General features: G+C 45.3%; 1 protein-coding gene across 1 annotated transcript in view; it reads left to right on the forward strand.

Moving 5' to 3' along the window:
• Window positions 1-16424, forward strand: part of WASHC1 (WASH complex subunit 1) — a 48037-nt gene extending 31613 nt beyond the window's left edge. The window contains exons 3-8 of the mRNA XM_044417043.1: window positions 7136-7247; window positions 8338-8484; window positions 12641-12777; window positions 13979-14114; window positions 14705-14909; window positions 15839-16424. Coding sequence (XP_044272978.1) covers window positions 7136-7247; window positions 8338-8484; window positions 12641-12777; window positions 13979-14114; window positions 14705-14909; window positions 15839-16062 — 961 coding nt within the window. The 3' untranslated portion in view covers window positions 16063-16424. The remainder of the gene's footprint in view (window positions 1-7135; window positions 7248-8337; window positions 8485-12640; window positions 12778-13978; window positions 14115-14704; window positions 14910-15838) is intronic.
• Window positions 16425-16976: the final 552 nt, after the last annotated feature.

Genomic DNA, 16976 nt, shown 5'->3' on the forward strand with positions numbered 1-16976 from the left:
GGGGGTTACTGGATGTGCTGCACTCTCCTTGCTTTGAACAGGCAAGGGCAGCGGTGCCTCCAGCCTTCTTGCTCTGGAGAGGGTGAGCTGGAGTTTGAAGTGGGCAAAAGTTTTAGTTTGTATTCCAGAAATCAAAGATAGGCAGCTGAACCTTTGGATAAGGTTCTCATTCAGGGTGGTTGGAAGATTAATTCGCAGTTTAGGCACATCTACATTTCAATTGCACCCTCTATATTTTTAGCACTCCTTGTGAAAAAGTTACTTCTTGTCCCATGTGGCTGTTGTTGGCCTAATCTCGAAAGTCTAGAGCTGTAGCTTCATTGTTAGGAAAATCAGCATCCATAAAAGCAGCAATATTTTGTCCTGTCTAAATGATGCCAATTGAGGAAATGTTGCTATTTTCCTTTATTTTGTGCCTGCCACTGTGTGGAGAGATGGAGAGCTGTTGTGAAAATCCTACTGGACTCTTCCCCTTGAGCTTCTGAGACTTCACCACCTACTGCCCACTTCGAGCAAGGCTAGAGAGGGGTGACAGTGTATTTGAAAGTCCTTGCTCCGTGCCAGCTGCTGTGGTTTTCCTGCACTTTCATGGAATCCTGGGATATAGGCAGCCCATTACTGTGAATTAATCCCCATTAACCTTGGCCTAAGTCTGGCCCACCCTTCTGTGAGAGTGGAGACCAATTCATTAGTCCTTGCCTTTTCATTTGTGCCTTGGTATAAAGAAGCCCTGCTGTGCCATTCCTATTGAGTCCAGCACTTCTAAAATGGCAGCTGAGAGTTCTCTGTTGTTAATTTAGCCTCACACACATGCTGATTTTGTCATAGTGCACATTACATAACAGGCTTCAGGAGTGCCTGTGCTGGAAACATACAGAGTTACAAGGCGATGTTGTTGCCATCTGCTCACTTTCAAGGCCTCGCTCCCTGACCAGCTCCCCCTCTGCCTGGCCTCCCTTTTACTCTCCTATTCCATACATATGCAGCAGGTCTTGGGAAAAAGTCATTTAATACTTGAGCTGTTTTATCCTCCTGCGTTGTTCATTTCTCATTCCGTTCTGTAATGTTCTTTCTCCTTGACTGATCATTTACTTTTGTACTTGAGACATGAAATTGGAGTTGCTTGGTATTCTAGGGAGGTCTACTTCGCAGCTTCTCTTGATGGTTCTGATGTTCAGCTGTAATTGCCTAACCTCCTCCCATTCTTTCTGGCCCCTCTCTTTATTGGAGTGAACTATTGTCAGTTGATTGTTCATGCCTAGGACCCAGCTGCTGATTGTAAATGACCTTTCTGTGACTTATCTCCTTAAGGCAGGTAGTGTTGTCTGGCCAGCTCATAAAACCTTGTCTGTCAAGCAGTTAAGCACATGCTTATTGAGAGCACATTTCTGAGCCATTCCTTATGCTATACTGCCCTATGAACCCAGACCTATTGAACTACTCTGACTTTCACTCTTCTGATTCTGACTGGTGGCTTTGTCTTACTCAGGTACTCCTCCTATTTGGGTGTCCATTCAGTGCAGTGGAAATAGCCTCTATTGTTTTATCAAAGAGAATCCATTGTGGGTGTGAAGCATATTGAAGCTCAAACTTGTGTTCAAGATTGTGCATTGATGAAGTCAAGCCCCAGAGTGTGGAGATGCAATGTACTGAGTCATCAGTGGACAGGTTACAATACTGTCTAATGTAAGGGAACCTTAGAAGAGCCTGTTGGAGCAGACCAAAGTTTCGTGTAACCAAGCCCGTTTCCAGCAGTGGCTAATCAGAAATGTCCCAAAGGTCAAAGTTAGGGCTTCTATTCTGCTGCTGTATGTAGAGATCCCATTTAGTGATCTAAATGGCTCACAGGCTTTAAAATTCAGGAAAGGTAGGTTTCTTAGCAATTTAAGAAAGTGGTCATTCATTTTGGAAGTTGATTTTCTGTGAAATAACACATTCTTTTCCTGTTCTGTGTCTAGTGCCAGTCAATTTCATTGAGTGTCTTTGATGTGGGAGAGCATTCAAAGATAGTGGAGGAATGTGGGGTGACGTGACTTTGGCCAAAAGGATCTATTTTGTTATGTTTTGATTTGTTTTGATTTTTGTTTTGTTGTTTTTTGGTTTCATAAAGACACCTAATACAGTAAATGAATGCTGCATATAGCTCCTCATGTCATAGAGACAGGACAGTTACCTGTTCAGTGCACACTCAAATTTACATTGTGTTGTGGTGTAGCACGGCCTCAGTTGCTCAGTCTGATGTCCTGGCCAGTAATTTAGCTTGACCGGAGGGCCACTTAGATTGTAGATGGCTGTTCCATTATGTAATTGGCCACATGCCTTCTTGCCTTTGAGTTGGTAACTGGGGATTGTGCATCCTAAATCTAGAGACTGCAATCTGAAGAAAGGCTATTTGAACAGGGCCAAATGAATGCTGCTGGAGGGTTGTGTTTGGAAGTATTGTGCCTTGAAATGGGGCTGTTGACAGACTATTGTGTCTGGTCCCTTTACATGTTCGAACCAATTTGGCTTAATAATTAGGTTCAACCTTTCATTACGTTCAAGAGTTTAATGCAGAGATAGCAATGTTCTGTATTCTCAGGGACTTCTCTGTGGGTGGCTGCAGGATATGTAAATCAGAGTTTAGAATGTCAGTTCTGGGGACCAAATCCAACCCTTCAGGGTTGTCCAGGTAGTCCCATCACTTTTTTTCTCCCAACCATCAATTGTTTAGTTGTTTCCCAGCTTATATGCAGCCCCCACAATCCTAAAAAGTCAAAATGCCTCTTGTAAGATTTAGTTAGTATCAAGTAAGAGTTTAAATTGCAACATGCTGGTGTTTTTTCTATCTTTGGCTGTGCCCCCTTGGTCCAAATCCGTTTGCTCCGCCTCTGAGCAAATGTGGTCTCTCAGCTTTCCTCCAAAATGAGATTTGGCCCTTGGACCAAATGAGTTTCACCACCCCTGCTATGAACTGCTGTCATCAGCACATAGGAAGAAAGCCTTCTGAGCTCTAGGGAGAAATCTGGGGGCATCATTTGTGAAGCCCCAGAAGTAATGTGCAAGAGATGAGTTTTGTGGCCTCTTTACAGTTTTCCAGAGCTGTTTCCTTCTTATGAGGGAAGCTGTCAGGGAAATGATTAACCAGGCCTCTGTTTAAAACTTAGCAGGATTTTTACTGCAGTAGGACAGGGGAGTGATGTAAAATTTCATTGGGGGTTATTTCTGACCTGATGGCCATAAACTATTTTTCTCTGGCTTAGGAAGCTGCTATCTCTTTATGTTATTTCTAAAAATTCCTATCCACTTTCTTGTAGGATGTTTGAATTTTTTTAAAAACCCGAAACATGTAAAACATAGCCTATAAATAATCATCCTATGAAAGAGGAAATAAAATTGCACTGTTCAAGCAGCGTCCAGCTTGGAGAAGGCTAACCTACATTGTGCTAGCAGTTATGAGCATATGGGACCATGGAGCATTGACCCCTTCCACTGATTCTTATCCTGTGTAAGACCCACCATTTGCCCAAGTGAGATTTATTACTTCCTATAGGAAACCCCCCAAGCAAGCAGAAATATTCCTTTCTGGATCAGGATAGGTCAGCCGAGCTCCACTAATGTGTCCCATTGAGAAACAAGTCCTTCCACTCATTGCTCTCAGAAGTGCTAAAGCAATTAATCTTTCTTGTGGAATGGGATCAGTGGAAGGGCAGCAGAATCAGAGGGGGCACAGCACTGTTGAATGCTGCCCTGCGTAGCCCAAATCCATTTGCATGCAAGTTCTTCTCAGTATTGTCTTGATAGTTTGTGCTCAGTCTACAAAAAAGTTCAGAAAGTAAGATAGGTAAGTGAGGGTAAATTGGAGTGCCTGCAACAAAGAGATGACCTGCTGGTGGTTTTCTTGGTCTCCTTGCCTCACCCATCACCGCAGTCTCTGTGTCCTTCAGTTCTGAATGTATTTATCTTCAAGTGCCATTACAAAATGGGGAAAGGGAATAGGCATTCATTTATTTGCTGTAGGCATCAGCCTAAATGACTGTCTCAAGTCTGTTTCTGAATGTATCCTGAAGAGGCACCTGATTTTTCACCTGAGTGGCCAGTATCTTTGTCTGTACTGTTTTTAGAGGTTGTACAGTCTGCCTGGTGGGTGCTTTGATGTTTCGCAAACACACAGGGTCAAAAGTACATCCTGTGTGAGTAACGTATCAGTGACAGTCCCCATCCCACTTAAATTGGGGTGAGTGCAGCTATTCATTTGCCAGGTGTTAATGACGGTGTGCGTTTCTCCATTTGGTATGGGCATTGTCTGTATTGTCCTTGTCTCTTGGAGAGGCACCTCTTGTCAGGCTTCTCCTGAATAATTCTGTGGAAGCAGGGGGAGAAAGAAGAGGAAGACAGCACCCACGACTACTTTCCAAGTGGTCGAATGCATAGTATGGTGAACTACCAATTGTTCATTCAGGGTCATGGAACTTTTTCCAGCCCAAGGACCAGATTCTGTTCCAGAGAAGCTCGTTGGGGCTGCTTCCAGGGTCAGCAGTGCCAAAGGCAGAAGGGGGTGGCACCAAAGCCAAAGGTGTGGTGTCAACACCAGAAATGCCAGTATATTTTGTTTACAGTCCTATGCCAGTATCTAAGCCTTGGGAAAGGTGTTTCAATCTTTTAGGATGAAAACACTTAAAAGCCAGGAATCCACCAAATGGGAGATAGTTGGGGAAGGATCAGGGAATACCTGTTGATGTGGGAAAGGAAGGCCAGACTTGTCCCTTTGACCTAGAAGTTAACACACTTGTGGTAAAGGGTTGTGCTGATTAATCACACTTAGTCCAGCTACTATGAACGAGAATCAAGTGTGACTAATTTGAGTTCGAGAGACACTGAAAATGCTTGCTTCTAGTGAGGAACAAAAGGTGCTTTAATTATAAGATGCTTAAGGCGAAGGCCTCCTAGCTCGGTGGCAGAGCCCAAGTTTTTCCTGCAGAAGGTCTTTGGCGATTTGAGTTGAAGTCTTCTGTAGCAGCTCAGAAACCTTTCCAGTCAGAATATACAAATACGGACTAGGTGGGCGGTTGGTCTGATTCAGGAAAAGGCAGATTTCATACAGTCATAAATGAAGGAGAAATGCCGGCAGACACCAGTGTGCTATTCTTCCCTTATATTGGTCAACTTAGAGATACAATTTCATTTTGTTTCATTTCATTTATGTCATATCTGTACCACCCAATAGCCAATGCTCTCTTGGTTCGTCAGTTTTATAACCCAAAATGCAACATGATAAAAACAGTGTGTTAAATCTTTAACATACAAAAGTAAACCAGTTTAACAAGCAATGTGAAGCAGGACTTTAAAGATCAGACCTTCTTGTTTATGGCCAGACTCTAAGCAGCTGCAGATACAGATTTGGGGAGCAGTAAGCTAGCTTTGCACTTCTGTATTATAGCTCTTTAGGGCTTCCTCACTTCATCCTGAAACACAGGAGCAAGGGTTTTGTGTCATCACGTGAGGAGGATTGCTGCCAACCAGGACACTCCATTTCTTAACTATTGGCTTCCAAGAACAAACCCATGTGGGGGAGGGGGCGGGGAATAGATGATACCATGGAAGAAGGCCTTCCAGGTCTCTGGGGGATGTCAGGTATGTATGTGCAAATATATACACTAATGAAAGTGTTTAGCATGCATTGTACAGTTTGGTCTGTGCATTCAAGGAGTATTTCTGCTCCTTCCTGTTGCTCAAGTGCAGAAATCCAGATTAAAGCATCCAGTTGTAAAGGCACTAGATTATTAAGACACTAGTAGCAATCATTTTTATACCTCTCTTGGTCACCAACAACTAGATTACACACTTGAGGATTGTATATGCCTCAGGCTAAGATTTTACTGGAAATGCTGACACTCAGAAGGATTAAGCTGGGGAGAGGGGAGGAAGATTGTAAATGTGTGGAAAAACTCAGGTGGGGAAGGAAATAATGTTAGCTCTTTAGCCCAGGCAGACAGCACTTGTATTTTACATACTTCCTAGTGGGCCAAATTCTCTCCTACTGCCACATTCCCTTGCATATTCCACTTTCCCTAGCAGAGCTTTATCCTGCTTTTTTCTGCCCAGACATATGTAGCACTGATTTCCTCCTTTGGGTTCTTTAGCCAATCTGCTTGCTTGCCCCTTCTAATGCCTGTCTGTCATTAGCATGAGGCAGTGGTTCAACAGTTGCCAATCAGCCAAATTTTTATCCTTGCATTTTTAATAAAAATCTTGAGTCTTTTCTTTGGTGGAATGTTGGATGTAAATCAGATAAGTACATCTTCAAGTTGACTGAAATGTGAAAAGACTGAAAATTGCTGCATGAAATTCAAGAAAACACTGAGCTATTTGGAATCCCAGTGTGGCAGAAAAAGTGACTAAGCAAATATAAAGTATCAGCACAGATTTACTTCAGGTGGTTTTGAAAAGCCACAGAAAGATAGTCTTAAGCCCCGGAAAAGTGCAAATGGTTGATCATGCACAGACAAGTTTTTCACATTCGGCGACATTCTCCAAACACCACCTTGAGGCTTGGCTTACTTTATTCCACATGCCAAGTAGCCCTTTGTTTTCTGTGCATGTTTTTTGAAGAAGAATGTGTGTTCCATAAATTGTGAACCTTTCCTGAAAAGGATGCTGTCATTTTCATTTGCCATGTGCATGTGATTTGTGACCATAAACAGAATCCTTGTACCTTCCTGGCGGAGTAACTTCTTAAATGGCTTCCTTTTCCCAGTTTGGTGTTTTCCAGATGTGTTGGTCTGTGATTCCCAATATCCCCAGCTAGCTTTTGGTCACTGCCAGGCTGACTGGACATGATGAGAGCTGCAGTCCAACTCATCCATATGGTGTCAAGTTGGAGAAGGCTGATCTGTCCATTTACTTGAAAATCCAGTAGCTGTCCTGACATTCCTGTGGCTAGCAGAATTTCTTATTTGGGTGGCATTTCTGATGCCCACTTTCTCTGCCTCAGTGGTTGTGCTGTGGGGGAGCCTTTCCTGCTGTTTTTAATGATTGGCAGTTTCATTGGAACTGTTTTACTTAATCTGTATGTTGCCCAGAAACCTCTTTTCCATAGGTCAACTGATCAATTTTGTTGTCAGACAAGCATGCCAACTCATGCCTTCCTTCTTAGGATTTCCCAACAAGTGGAAGCCAGCCGGGCCCAACTGCGTGCAATCGATGAGAGAGTCACTCTGGCGCAAGCCAAAATTGAGAAGATAAAGGGCAGCAAGAAGGCGATTAAGGTACTTGTTGCTGGTTGTGGCTGCTCTTTGCAACTGTAGCACATCCCTCGAGCTACAACTAATGGCCAAATGAAATCCGAGTCGTGGCAAGCCATGCATGAGATAATTGTGGGCCTGTGGGAGTTCACTGCTTACACGCTTGAGTCCACCTCAGACTTCGAAGAGAGATCTGAAACGGGAGCAAGCTGGTCCGAAAATGGAGGAAGCCACACCTGCAGAAGAGGCTGCATAGCAGTTGCCCTTCTGCAGGCTTCAGCCATCTTTGGATTTTCACTGGTGGCTGAAAGCTGTGGTGTGAGAGAAGAGTTCTGACCTCTGATCTGAGGCCCCGGAATGTGACGATACTTGGAATTTCCAGAGCTTCACCAGGTGGAGGTGCATTGATACAATTCTTACATTGAAACGCTCTGTCAGCTTTCCCATAAGGAGTCTCTTCCACTATGTTCATCCTTCCCTGACTTTTACTCCTTTTGGTCTAGCCACCTTCTCCAGTTTCTTCTGGCAAATCCTGGAGTATCTGTCCCCAGCCTCATTGCCCTCTAAATGTTTGGGAATACCATTGGGAATGATGGAAGAAATGATCCAGTATATTTGGAGGGCACAATATTAGGAAAGGCTTTCGTTAAGTGTTTTAGTATATTCACTGATTTTATTTAAAATACTATTTAAAATATTCATAAGCCACTTTCCAGGGCAAGAGCCCTCCCACACCATCTAGAGCCCTTCCGAGGCAGCAAAGAATTGCAAAATTGCAATGTTATGTTGTCATCCCCCATTCTGGCATCATCTTGGCTTCCAGTGGGTGTCACTAGTTAAATGATAAATGATCCATACTGGGTCCATAACTTTAAGCTAAGTTCTATGCCATCCCTCAAAGCAGTTCATTAAAACTTTTATACTCGGTTCCTTTATAGGTAAGGAAAAGAAAGCTGTGAGATGAAGTCTTCTGTATGCTGCTCCAAGGGCCTAGTTCTATATTAACATGGTGATCTAGCATGTGTTTGTGCAGCTCTTCAGGCCATCGTTAATGTGTGCTGGCAACAGGTCCTTTCTGTTTTCAGATTTCCTTTTTCTGTGTTTATCCCCCAAGGTGTTCTCCAGTTCAAAATACCCTGCTCCAGAGCGACTGCTAGAATATTCCTCCATATTTGCTGGTGCCAAGGATCTGGATGCACAGAAACGGCAGAGGCGCAAGATTCAGAGCAAACACAGAGTGTTCGATGAAAAATCCCTGCAGGTAAGAGAAGTGGAGGCGAAAGGGCAATTTGTTGCATTCCTCTAACCAAAGAAACAGAACATCTCTTTACTTTGGATTTTCAGTGGAAGAGGATGAGAAGGGCTTAACTAGGGCAGGGGTAGCATGAAGAGGCTCCAGGTAAGCAAAAGTTTTGCAGAGAATAGAGGGGTGTCATACTGATCCCCCCACCCCATCATACAGGTGAAGTACTCAGAGTGTGCATTTGTGGTCACCTGTATATAGCCTTTTGGTTGTGTGCATGTCCGTTGAGTGTGTCCTCTGGATATCTGGGACAAAACGTGCTTTGGAGCAGCTCCCTGATCCTAACCATTTCCCATGTCAGGGGCAGTGGGAAAGAAAGGAACTTGGCCAAGTGCTTCCCTTGGCCACTATCTGTTCCTTGCCTGATACAAATCCAGTGTTTTTCAAACTCTGTTCCTAGGAATCCTGGGTGCTCTTGGGAGGTTTTTGAGGGTTTCTGCATAAGGTGGTCAGCGGTTCCTGTTCACACGGTTCCCCATTTAAGTGTCTGAGCCTCTCTGAAAGAAAGCTGGCATCACATGATCTGAGTCTATGTGCATAAACCCTGAATTCTTTCCTCTTTAAAACATAAGGGTTGTAAGGCAACTGGCAGTTCACGTTGCTTTTAGGATTCCCTGATGGCTGCAGAGGAACATCTAACAAGTACACAGGAGTGGCAACAGTAGAGCTTAGCAGTAATTGTAGAGCTCTTTAAAATACAAAACCTGCCCGTTCCAGGGAAATGTTTCTTTCCCAAGAGGAGTCCAGGGTGTGATGCTACTGCTTTCTTGGGACGTAGCTAATACGAACTTCTGGGACTTGGAACAGATGGACGAATTTTCTTTCCAGACAAGGGATCACTGAAACCACTTCTGGGCTCCCACTTCCTCTCCTCCCTCACAGAGAATCCAAAAATAAAGCCAGCCTTGAATAATTCAATGCTTTAAACTTTCCTGCACTTTAATGGAAAAAGAGACTGTCACAGCAAAAGAGACATGAATATTTCAGGCTGGGCACAAAACTCATGCAGAGCTGAATCGAGAGATGTGGGGAGAGCTTACTAACCCACCGGAAGTTTGGTTGTTGCCATCTGCCCCACTCAGGCTCTTACCAGGGCTGTGCTGGTTGAAGCTACTGATGAAGTTTTTCAAAAGGAGGCTGATAAAATAAAATATGCAGTGTGCATCAGTCTCAAGAAGGTAAGACTGTGGCTCTAGTACTCATGCAGATGGGCATTCATTTCATATGGATATGTGGTCTTTGGTTCTTCCAACCCAGGAGAGCTGAAGTTCTTTCAGTCCAAGGGCTGGATTGTGGAGACTCTCTGGGGCTTCATTGCAGTTGTGGACAAGGCCCCTGGCAAAAGGCCAAAGGCAGAGCCAAAGCACCAAAAATACCAGCATGTTTTACTTTGAAATGATAACTAAACCATCAGAGAAGCATTTCAGCCTTTTAGAATGAGGAAAGCATTGTGCAAAAGTTGATAAACCATTAAACATGGCCTTCTAGGAAATCTGATCAGACCAGATTTGGCCCACAGACCTGAGGTTCCGCACCTCTGATCTAGCCCAGTACTGCTTACTCTGGCAGTGATTCTCCATGCTCACAGACAGAGGTCTTTCCAAGGGCGACTGTCCAAGATCCTTTGGTGAAGGATACTGAGGACTGAATCTGGGACCTTCTCACCCCAAAATACCCTGTCCAGGCTATGTAGAGGGCTTGTGGGGAGGCAGACTGGATCATATGGTACAACAGCACAATGGATTAGTAAGTAGCATGTTTTTGACTGCAGAGAACAGGTTTCGGGTAGTTCCAAATCAGACTCATTAGAAGGGGCTGATTTCATGAATTCCAAGGCTCAGTCCTGGCCAGGGTGAGGCATTATGGAAGCTGCACATCCTGCTGTAGCTGTTCCCCCCTTCACCTCTCATTTGGTGAATTCTGGCATTATGAATAGAGTCATGTGATGCCATCCTTTGGAGAGGGTTAGGGTTAGCACAGATGTTCTTATTTATTTATTTATTTATTTATTTATTTATTTATTTATTTTTCAAAGGTGTATGCTGGTCAGTAGCCTGACAGAACTTTCTAAGCAGCTAACAATATACAACAAATAGTTTAAGTTCAGGGGAAGCAGGGAGGAAATCAGTTGGAGTGGAGTAAGCACTTATACTCAGTTTTTAATTTCAGGTCTCGTAAAATCTGTGAAAAGGGACAGTCTTTGCCTGGTGCCAGAATGAAAGCAGAGATGGCACCAGGCAGACCTCTTTAGGAAGCCTGTTCCAAAGGCCCAAAGCCACCAAGAAGGCCCTTCTTCTAAATGCCATCCCTTTGCCTCTTTTAGGGATGGCTCTCTCTGAAGGACCTTCTTTTAGAGAAGGCTCTCTCTTCATTGGCTTGACCACTGTAGTTCCTTCCAGCACAATGTTCAGCTACCAAAACGGGAACTCCTCTCCTTGCCTGGCAAAGCCACAACATGGAAAGTCTTTTATCCCACTGACTTCATGTCTCACCTGCCTGCACAATTCAGCCCTTTTGAAGCTTAACATACCGTGCAAAACCTACAGAAGCTAACACAAATAAGTTTGAGGAACCACCCTGAATCTACTGGGATTTTTTTTCTCAACCTCAGGCTATGGATGTCTCCCAGTTAGCAGATGCAGATGCAGATGCAGAAGCTTTCCTGGAGTGTTAGCTCTCTCCCAACATATACCTGTTTTCCTTCATTTCATATTAATTCCGTAATTAAGTCAAAATGAGAAGCCTTTGAAATCTGCATTGTACTACTGAAACGTTGGATCAGAAAGCAAGACGAATGTGTAACTCATTCTGGTATCCACTGCTCTGAGCATCCTTCACAATTGTCACCAAAACTGCTCCCCGCTGTCCCCTTGTCAGAGGACAGCTCTTCGCTGTCCGGGCACAGGAGTGCCCATGGACGCATTGTAGGAAGCTCCAGGCAAACCTCTGGACCTCCATGCTTAGGGTGGTTCAAGGCCGCACTTAGCCACATGCATCATACCAGTCGCCATTCGCTGGGGATGTCTGTCCAGATTCTGTCAGACGGCCTAGCTCTTGAGTAAATCCTGTTTCAACAGAGCATGCCCTCTAACTGATGGTGCTCCATTTATCCAATATCCACCCAAAAAGTGTTGATATATTTTACTGATTCTGTTACCGGTTTTATGATTTCATAATTTGCCTGCCAAGCAAGGCGGGAGGCAAGATGGAAGAGGCACTGGAATGAGACATCTGAAGCAAGACCTCTCTGGCACTGTGGTGTTCTGACATATGTGCTGCCTGCACGGCCAGCAATTGCTTTCATTTGCTTTTAGAGTGGCGAGTTTAAAAAGTCATTTATTTCTGGTGGCTTTTGCAAGCCAAAACTCCATTTTAAATAGAAGAAGAAAACTGGGATGTGTGTGGGGGGGGGGGAGTGTAAAATCAGTCTGTCAATTTGTCTAAAATTACTTCTAGGCTGCCTTGAAGTTTGGAGCCCTCTCCTTTGAATGCGTATTATGTGTGTGTGTCTGTCGACAGAGATATTGTCTGTCCTGTTGCACACGAGTTCATAAGCAAAATGAAGGGGGGAGTTGCACAGCGGAAGCTTGGCTTGCATTTCAGTGGCTCCCGTCAAGTTCTGCGGGCCAGGCTGCCACCTGGCATGCTGTTCAGAGGGGCAAAATCTGCCTTTCACTCCAAACTGGGTGAACAGAGGGAGCAACATGTTACTAGTCCTCAGTTTCACCTGTGAAATGTAGGAGGGACAGTGCCTCTAGCTGTGGTCTGTTTCTATGGCAGGGCGGGGGGAGACAATGAAGTGTTGTAAATCAGCCACCAGCAGGGCCCTCCCAGGAGGGTCCCTGACCTTGAAAAATACCCTCTGGAAGGCAGTGCAGGATGCTCAGGGCAGGGGCAAAGTGGTTTTACCACTCACTCCCCAGGAGCCGGGTTGGGGAGGAGGCCGCATGGTCCTCCAGGGGGCCTTGTCCTTTCCCAGGCAATGCCAAGATGAGCAGCCCTCTGCAGTGCTGCAGAGGAGCAAAGGTGGCTGCGATGGCGCCTTTGCCTCTGCACGGCAGCTTGAATGCAGCTGCCGGCAGGTGTTGACAGCCACATTACTCGTTTTTTGCAGGAGAAGTTGAAGTACTTCCCAGTTTGTGTCAGCACAAAAATCCACCAGGAAGATGACGCAGAAGAAGGTCTCGGTAGCCTCCCGGGGAACATTAGTTCTCTTAGCTCCTTGCTGCTCTTCAATACCACAGAAAACCTGTAAGTCTGGCCTGGGACTGATGCTCCACGCCACCCCTGGACTGACCGAGTACCCTGCTGTTTGAATCAACCCCTCTGAATCCCAGCGTTCTTCTTAGCTTCTGCTATTTGCCAGAATTCCTAAATCCTCTTGTGAGGACTTCCCATCCCTTCATTCCTTGTTGGTCCTCTTCTCCAAACTGATTCCTCTTCTTTTTCTTCAGTTTCTATGAATATTGTGCTTTCATACTGTATCGAGCACCAGGTGGGCACTAGAAAGTGATGAGGGTTTGCCTCAGTGCATTTGAACTGCATAACAGCATTAAACAAGTCAGAAGTGAAGAAGAAAATGCAGTTTGAGCAAGTGGAAATAGGAGCAGGTTGAGAGCGTTGTCTCTGCTGTCACAAAAGCACACACTTCATGGCCCAGTGGATTGGATGTGGGCTTTGACCTGTTTGAAGAAGCAGCATTCTTTTTATCTTGGCTTTTCATCAGTATTACAGAAATAATAAACATAATACATTTTGTAAGGAAGAGAAGCTGCAGATATAATTGCAATAGTCTTCTTTTGACTTTGAGTTGCTGTTGAATCTCTATGTCCTCTAGATATTTATTGTGTATTTTATCTGAAACATTTTTAGACCTCCTTTTGAGACAAGACTTCCTCAAGCCAGTTTACCAGGTAGAATTTTTAAAAACAACAAAATATAAAATACTTTTAATGGAACAACTACTTACAGTGGAGACAATGATAGGATCAAAGCAAAATCTTGGTTCTTAGTTTTGTTTTGTTTTTTGTCCTTCAAATTCCCTCCCGCGTTTGGTAGACATTTCAGAATAAATTATGTTAGAGCTGCTGGGGAGCTCTTAACCAGCTAGATTCTTGCAAGGAGAGCTCTTCGGGTCCTCAGTGGTAGGGCATGTGCTTTGCACATAGAGGGCCTGAGCCTCAGCAGCTCCCAGAAAGAATTCTGCCTGAAGCCCTCCAGACAGGCAGGGCCAGCAGTAGTGTGCTTGAGGGACCTGTGGTTTGACTTTGGAGAAGGCAGCTTCCTGAGCTCCTAAGTGTTTGCCCCACTGTTTTGGCCTCCTGTGACATCTGCAAAAACAAAGATGAAGTCCCAATAGTCTCCCCCTGCACCAACTAACATTAACCCTGCCTGTATGTATCTGCCAGCTCTGTCTGAGGAAGGTTGACAAGGCTGTCTTCTCTCTCCCAAGCTATAAGAAGTATGTTTTCCTTGATCCCCTGGCGGGGGCAGTCACCAAGACCCACGTGGCTCTGGCAAGCGAGACGGAGGAGAAGCTCTTTGATGCCCCGCTCTCTATCACCAAGAGGGGCCAGCTGGATCAGCAGGTGAGCCATTTGGGAGCTGGGTGGGACAAAGAGAGAAGCCCATCTCTCAGGGCTGCCTAGGCCCCAAGTTTGTGCTAGAGACTTGCTGGGGAAGTCGTCAGCGCCCCACCCCGTCCCGTTAGTTGTGTTAAGGGCTTCACATTTCATTTCACAGCAGGAAGGTGTCTCCAGGTTTGCTGGGAGTAGTGGTGCCAGTAGTGTGGGCATTTAAAAACTTTTCAGTGCTTGTAATGCCCTGATGTATTTACCAAGTTCTGAGAAGAGAGGGGCCATGCATGCCCTTTCCATGTTGCAGCCGGCTGGCCAGTATCCAACACTGCTACCGCATTAGTGGAAACGAGCACTAATGCTTGCTAGTGCACCCCTCCCCCATTAACCAGAATTAGCATTTCTGTGAGCGATGTCAGCCAAGAAAATGTGTCCTTTTCTACAAGCGCTAATTTGGACTCTTTTCCAGGGCTGCTCTGACAAGCTGGGACTGTTCTGCCAAACATGCTTAGTGCTAGCAGGCTTCTAGTGTTAAAAGGTTGTCCCCAAATCTGGCTGTTCATGGTTGGTGATGCCTTTCTGTGCTGTCTGTATCTTTTTAGGTGGCAGAAAATTATTTTTATGTGCCAGATCTTGGAGAGGTGCCTGAGATAAATGTGCCATCTTACTTGCCCGACCTGCCTGGCATTGCCGCCGATCTCATGTACAGTGCTGACCTTGGGCCCGGCATTGCACCTTCTGCTCCTGGCACTGCCATACCAGACCTGCCCACCTTCAACACAGAGTCTGCAGAGCCCTTCCTACAAGGTATTTGTTTCTCCTGCTTTACCCCTGCATCAAGGAAGCCATACAAACAGGGCAGTCATGAAAAAAGCCAGGTACAAGGAAGCACCATACCCAGTCCTGTATCTGCCAGGTGGATATGAAGAGCAATTCTTCCTTCCCCCAGATCTGGTTCCTCTATTAACAAAGTACAAAATTTGCTAATTTTGTGCCCAAAACCAGTGTGTCAGAAAGGAATGGGTCTCTACTGGGCCTTGTGCTTCCGAACCTCTTCATTCGTCATCTGGAGACAGGTGAATAAATGGGCCTGCCAAGTTTGCAGATCACTAATCCATTCTAAGTACGAAGTGATGACTTCTAAACTGCAATGCTGGCGAAAAGCATGAGGCCCAGAACAGCTCTCATTTTTTAATGGTTCTCGTAAACACCTGGAAGGAGTGATTTGGGAGTGACTGGCAGCTCCCTTGTCCCTTACAAGGCTTAGGACAGGATGGGGTGCATCTCGTTGGCAGCTGATCAGTTACATGCAGCTTCATCTGCCTGTGTAAGGGCCAGGCTGTTTCCTTTCGGGAGCTAGCTCTGTTGTATTCCTTTCCCAGTCATGCGGTGGGGTGCTTTTCTGGAAACACGGGAGCGCACATTCACGGGAGTGCTAATGTGCAAATCAGGAACCGGGGACATCTGGCAGGACTGAGCATGTAGGGGGGTGTAGCATGCCACTAAATTCCTTTGTGACTCCCATGACTCCACTCTGCAGTCAGAGATAGGCAGGAGGCTGCACTTACTCTAGGAATAGCCCAGTGTGAATAACGCATGGTGTTATTGCTGTTCTCAGACTGGCAGAACTGAACACTACAGATATCCAGGGAATCGGCTAAACTGGCAGACTGAGGCTAGTATTTTCAATATGCTTTATTATTGTGACCCTTAACATTCCCTTCTGTCTTTTTCAGATGTTCCAGAGGGTGCACCCCCTCCCCCACCCCCTCCCCCACCCCCCCCCCCCCCCCCCCCCCCCCAACCTGAAGTGCCAGTCATTGTGCCACCTCCCCCCCCTCCTCCTCCTCAGGCCCCACCACTGTCTGAGGCTCCAGAGAGCGGAGAAGGGAGCCGTGCAGGTGAGGCTGAAGGACTGTGGCTGAGAGAACAGAAAAGCCAACTCTGTGATCCCTCTTGATTCTTTGGATTTCAGCAACATCTTATCTATTTTGCATTTTAGCACTGGACATCTTTTACCTGTGTTATTTATTTGCAATCCTTAAAAAAACATTGTAAGATATTCTCATCAACCAATATGGTGCATGGCGAGGAGCAGAGCAGCTTACCTGAGGCTGTCTCGTGGGTTTGTGGCAGATGCTGGAGTCAGAGCAAGGCTCTGGCATGCCCCGTGATGTTTTGGCATTCAAAAAACTACCTTTCACAGCCTGGCCTCACTCTAGCAAGAGAGTGTCTTGTCAAAAGCAGATTTAGAAAAGTGATGGCGAACCTTTCAGATACTGAATGCCCAAACTACAACCCAAACCCCACTTATCTATACCAAAGTAACAACACTAAAATAAAATGTGAAAAAATCAGTCCAAGCACATATATTCTCACTGGCTGTGAGTAGTATTTTCTAAATTAAAACCTCAATTTTCAGGTGTTATTGTACTGTTTGCACATTGCGATAATTAACTGGGGTTTTGATTCCTGTATGTGCGCTCGGTCACTCAAAGGATCAACATAACAGGGTTAGGGTTAGAAAAACTTGCTGTCCTGGCATGGTTTTGATGGGTGGAATGTGTGGGAAATGGGAAGAAACGATGAGCTGCGCACAAAAACCTACTCATGGAAGGCTGTTTCAAAATCCCCCCTTTCATTGGCATTTTACCCATATATTAGGGTTAGGGGTGTGCACCAGGGAGGGTTAGGGTTAGAAAAACAAGGTGTCCTGGCGTGGTTTTGATAGTTGGAATGTGTTGGGAATGGGCAGAAATGATGAGCTGTGCAGAAAAAGCCACTCAATGAAGGCTTTTTCAAAATGTGTTTAGAATGGGCAGAAATTATGAGCAGCGCAGAGAAAGCTATTCAAGGGAGGCATTTTCAACATCA

This window comes from Varanus komodoensis, unplaced genomic scaffold, assembly GCF_004798865.1.
Source record: "Varanus komodoensis strain SLA01 unplaced genomic scaffold, ASM479886v1 scaffold85, whole genome shotgun sequence".
In the NCBI taxonomy this organism is placed as follows: domain Eukaryota; kingdom Metazoa; phylum Chordata; class Lepidosauria; order Squamata; family Varanidae; genus Varanus; species Varanus komodoensis.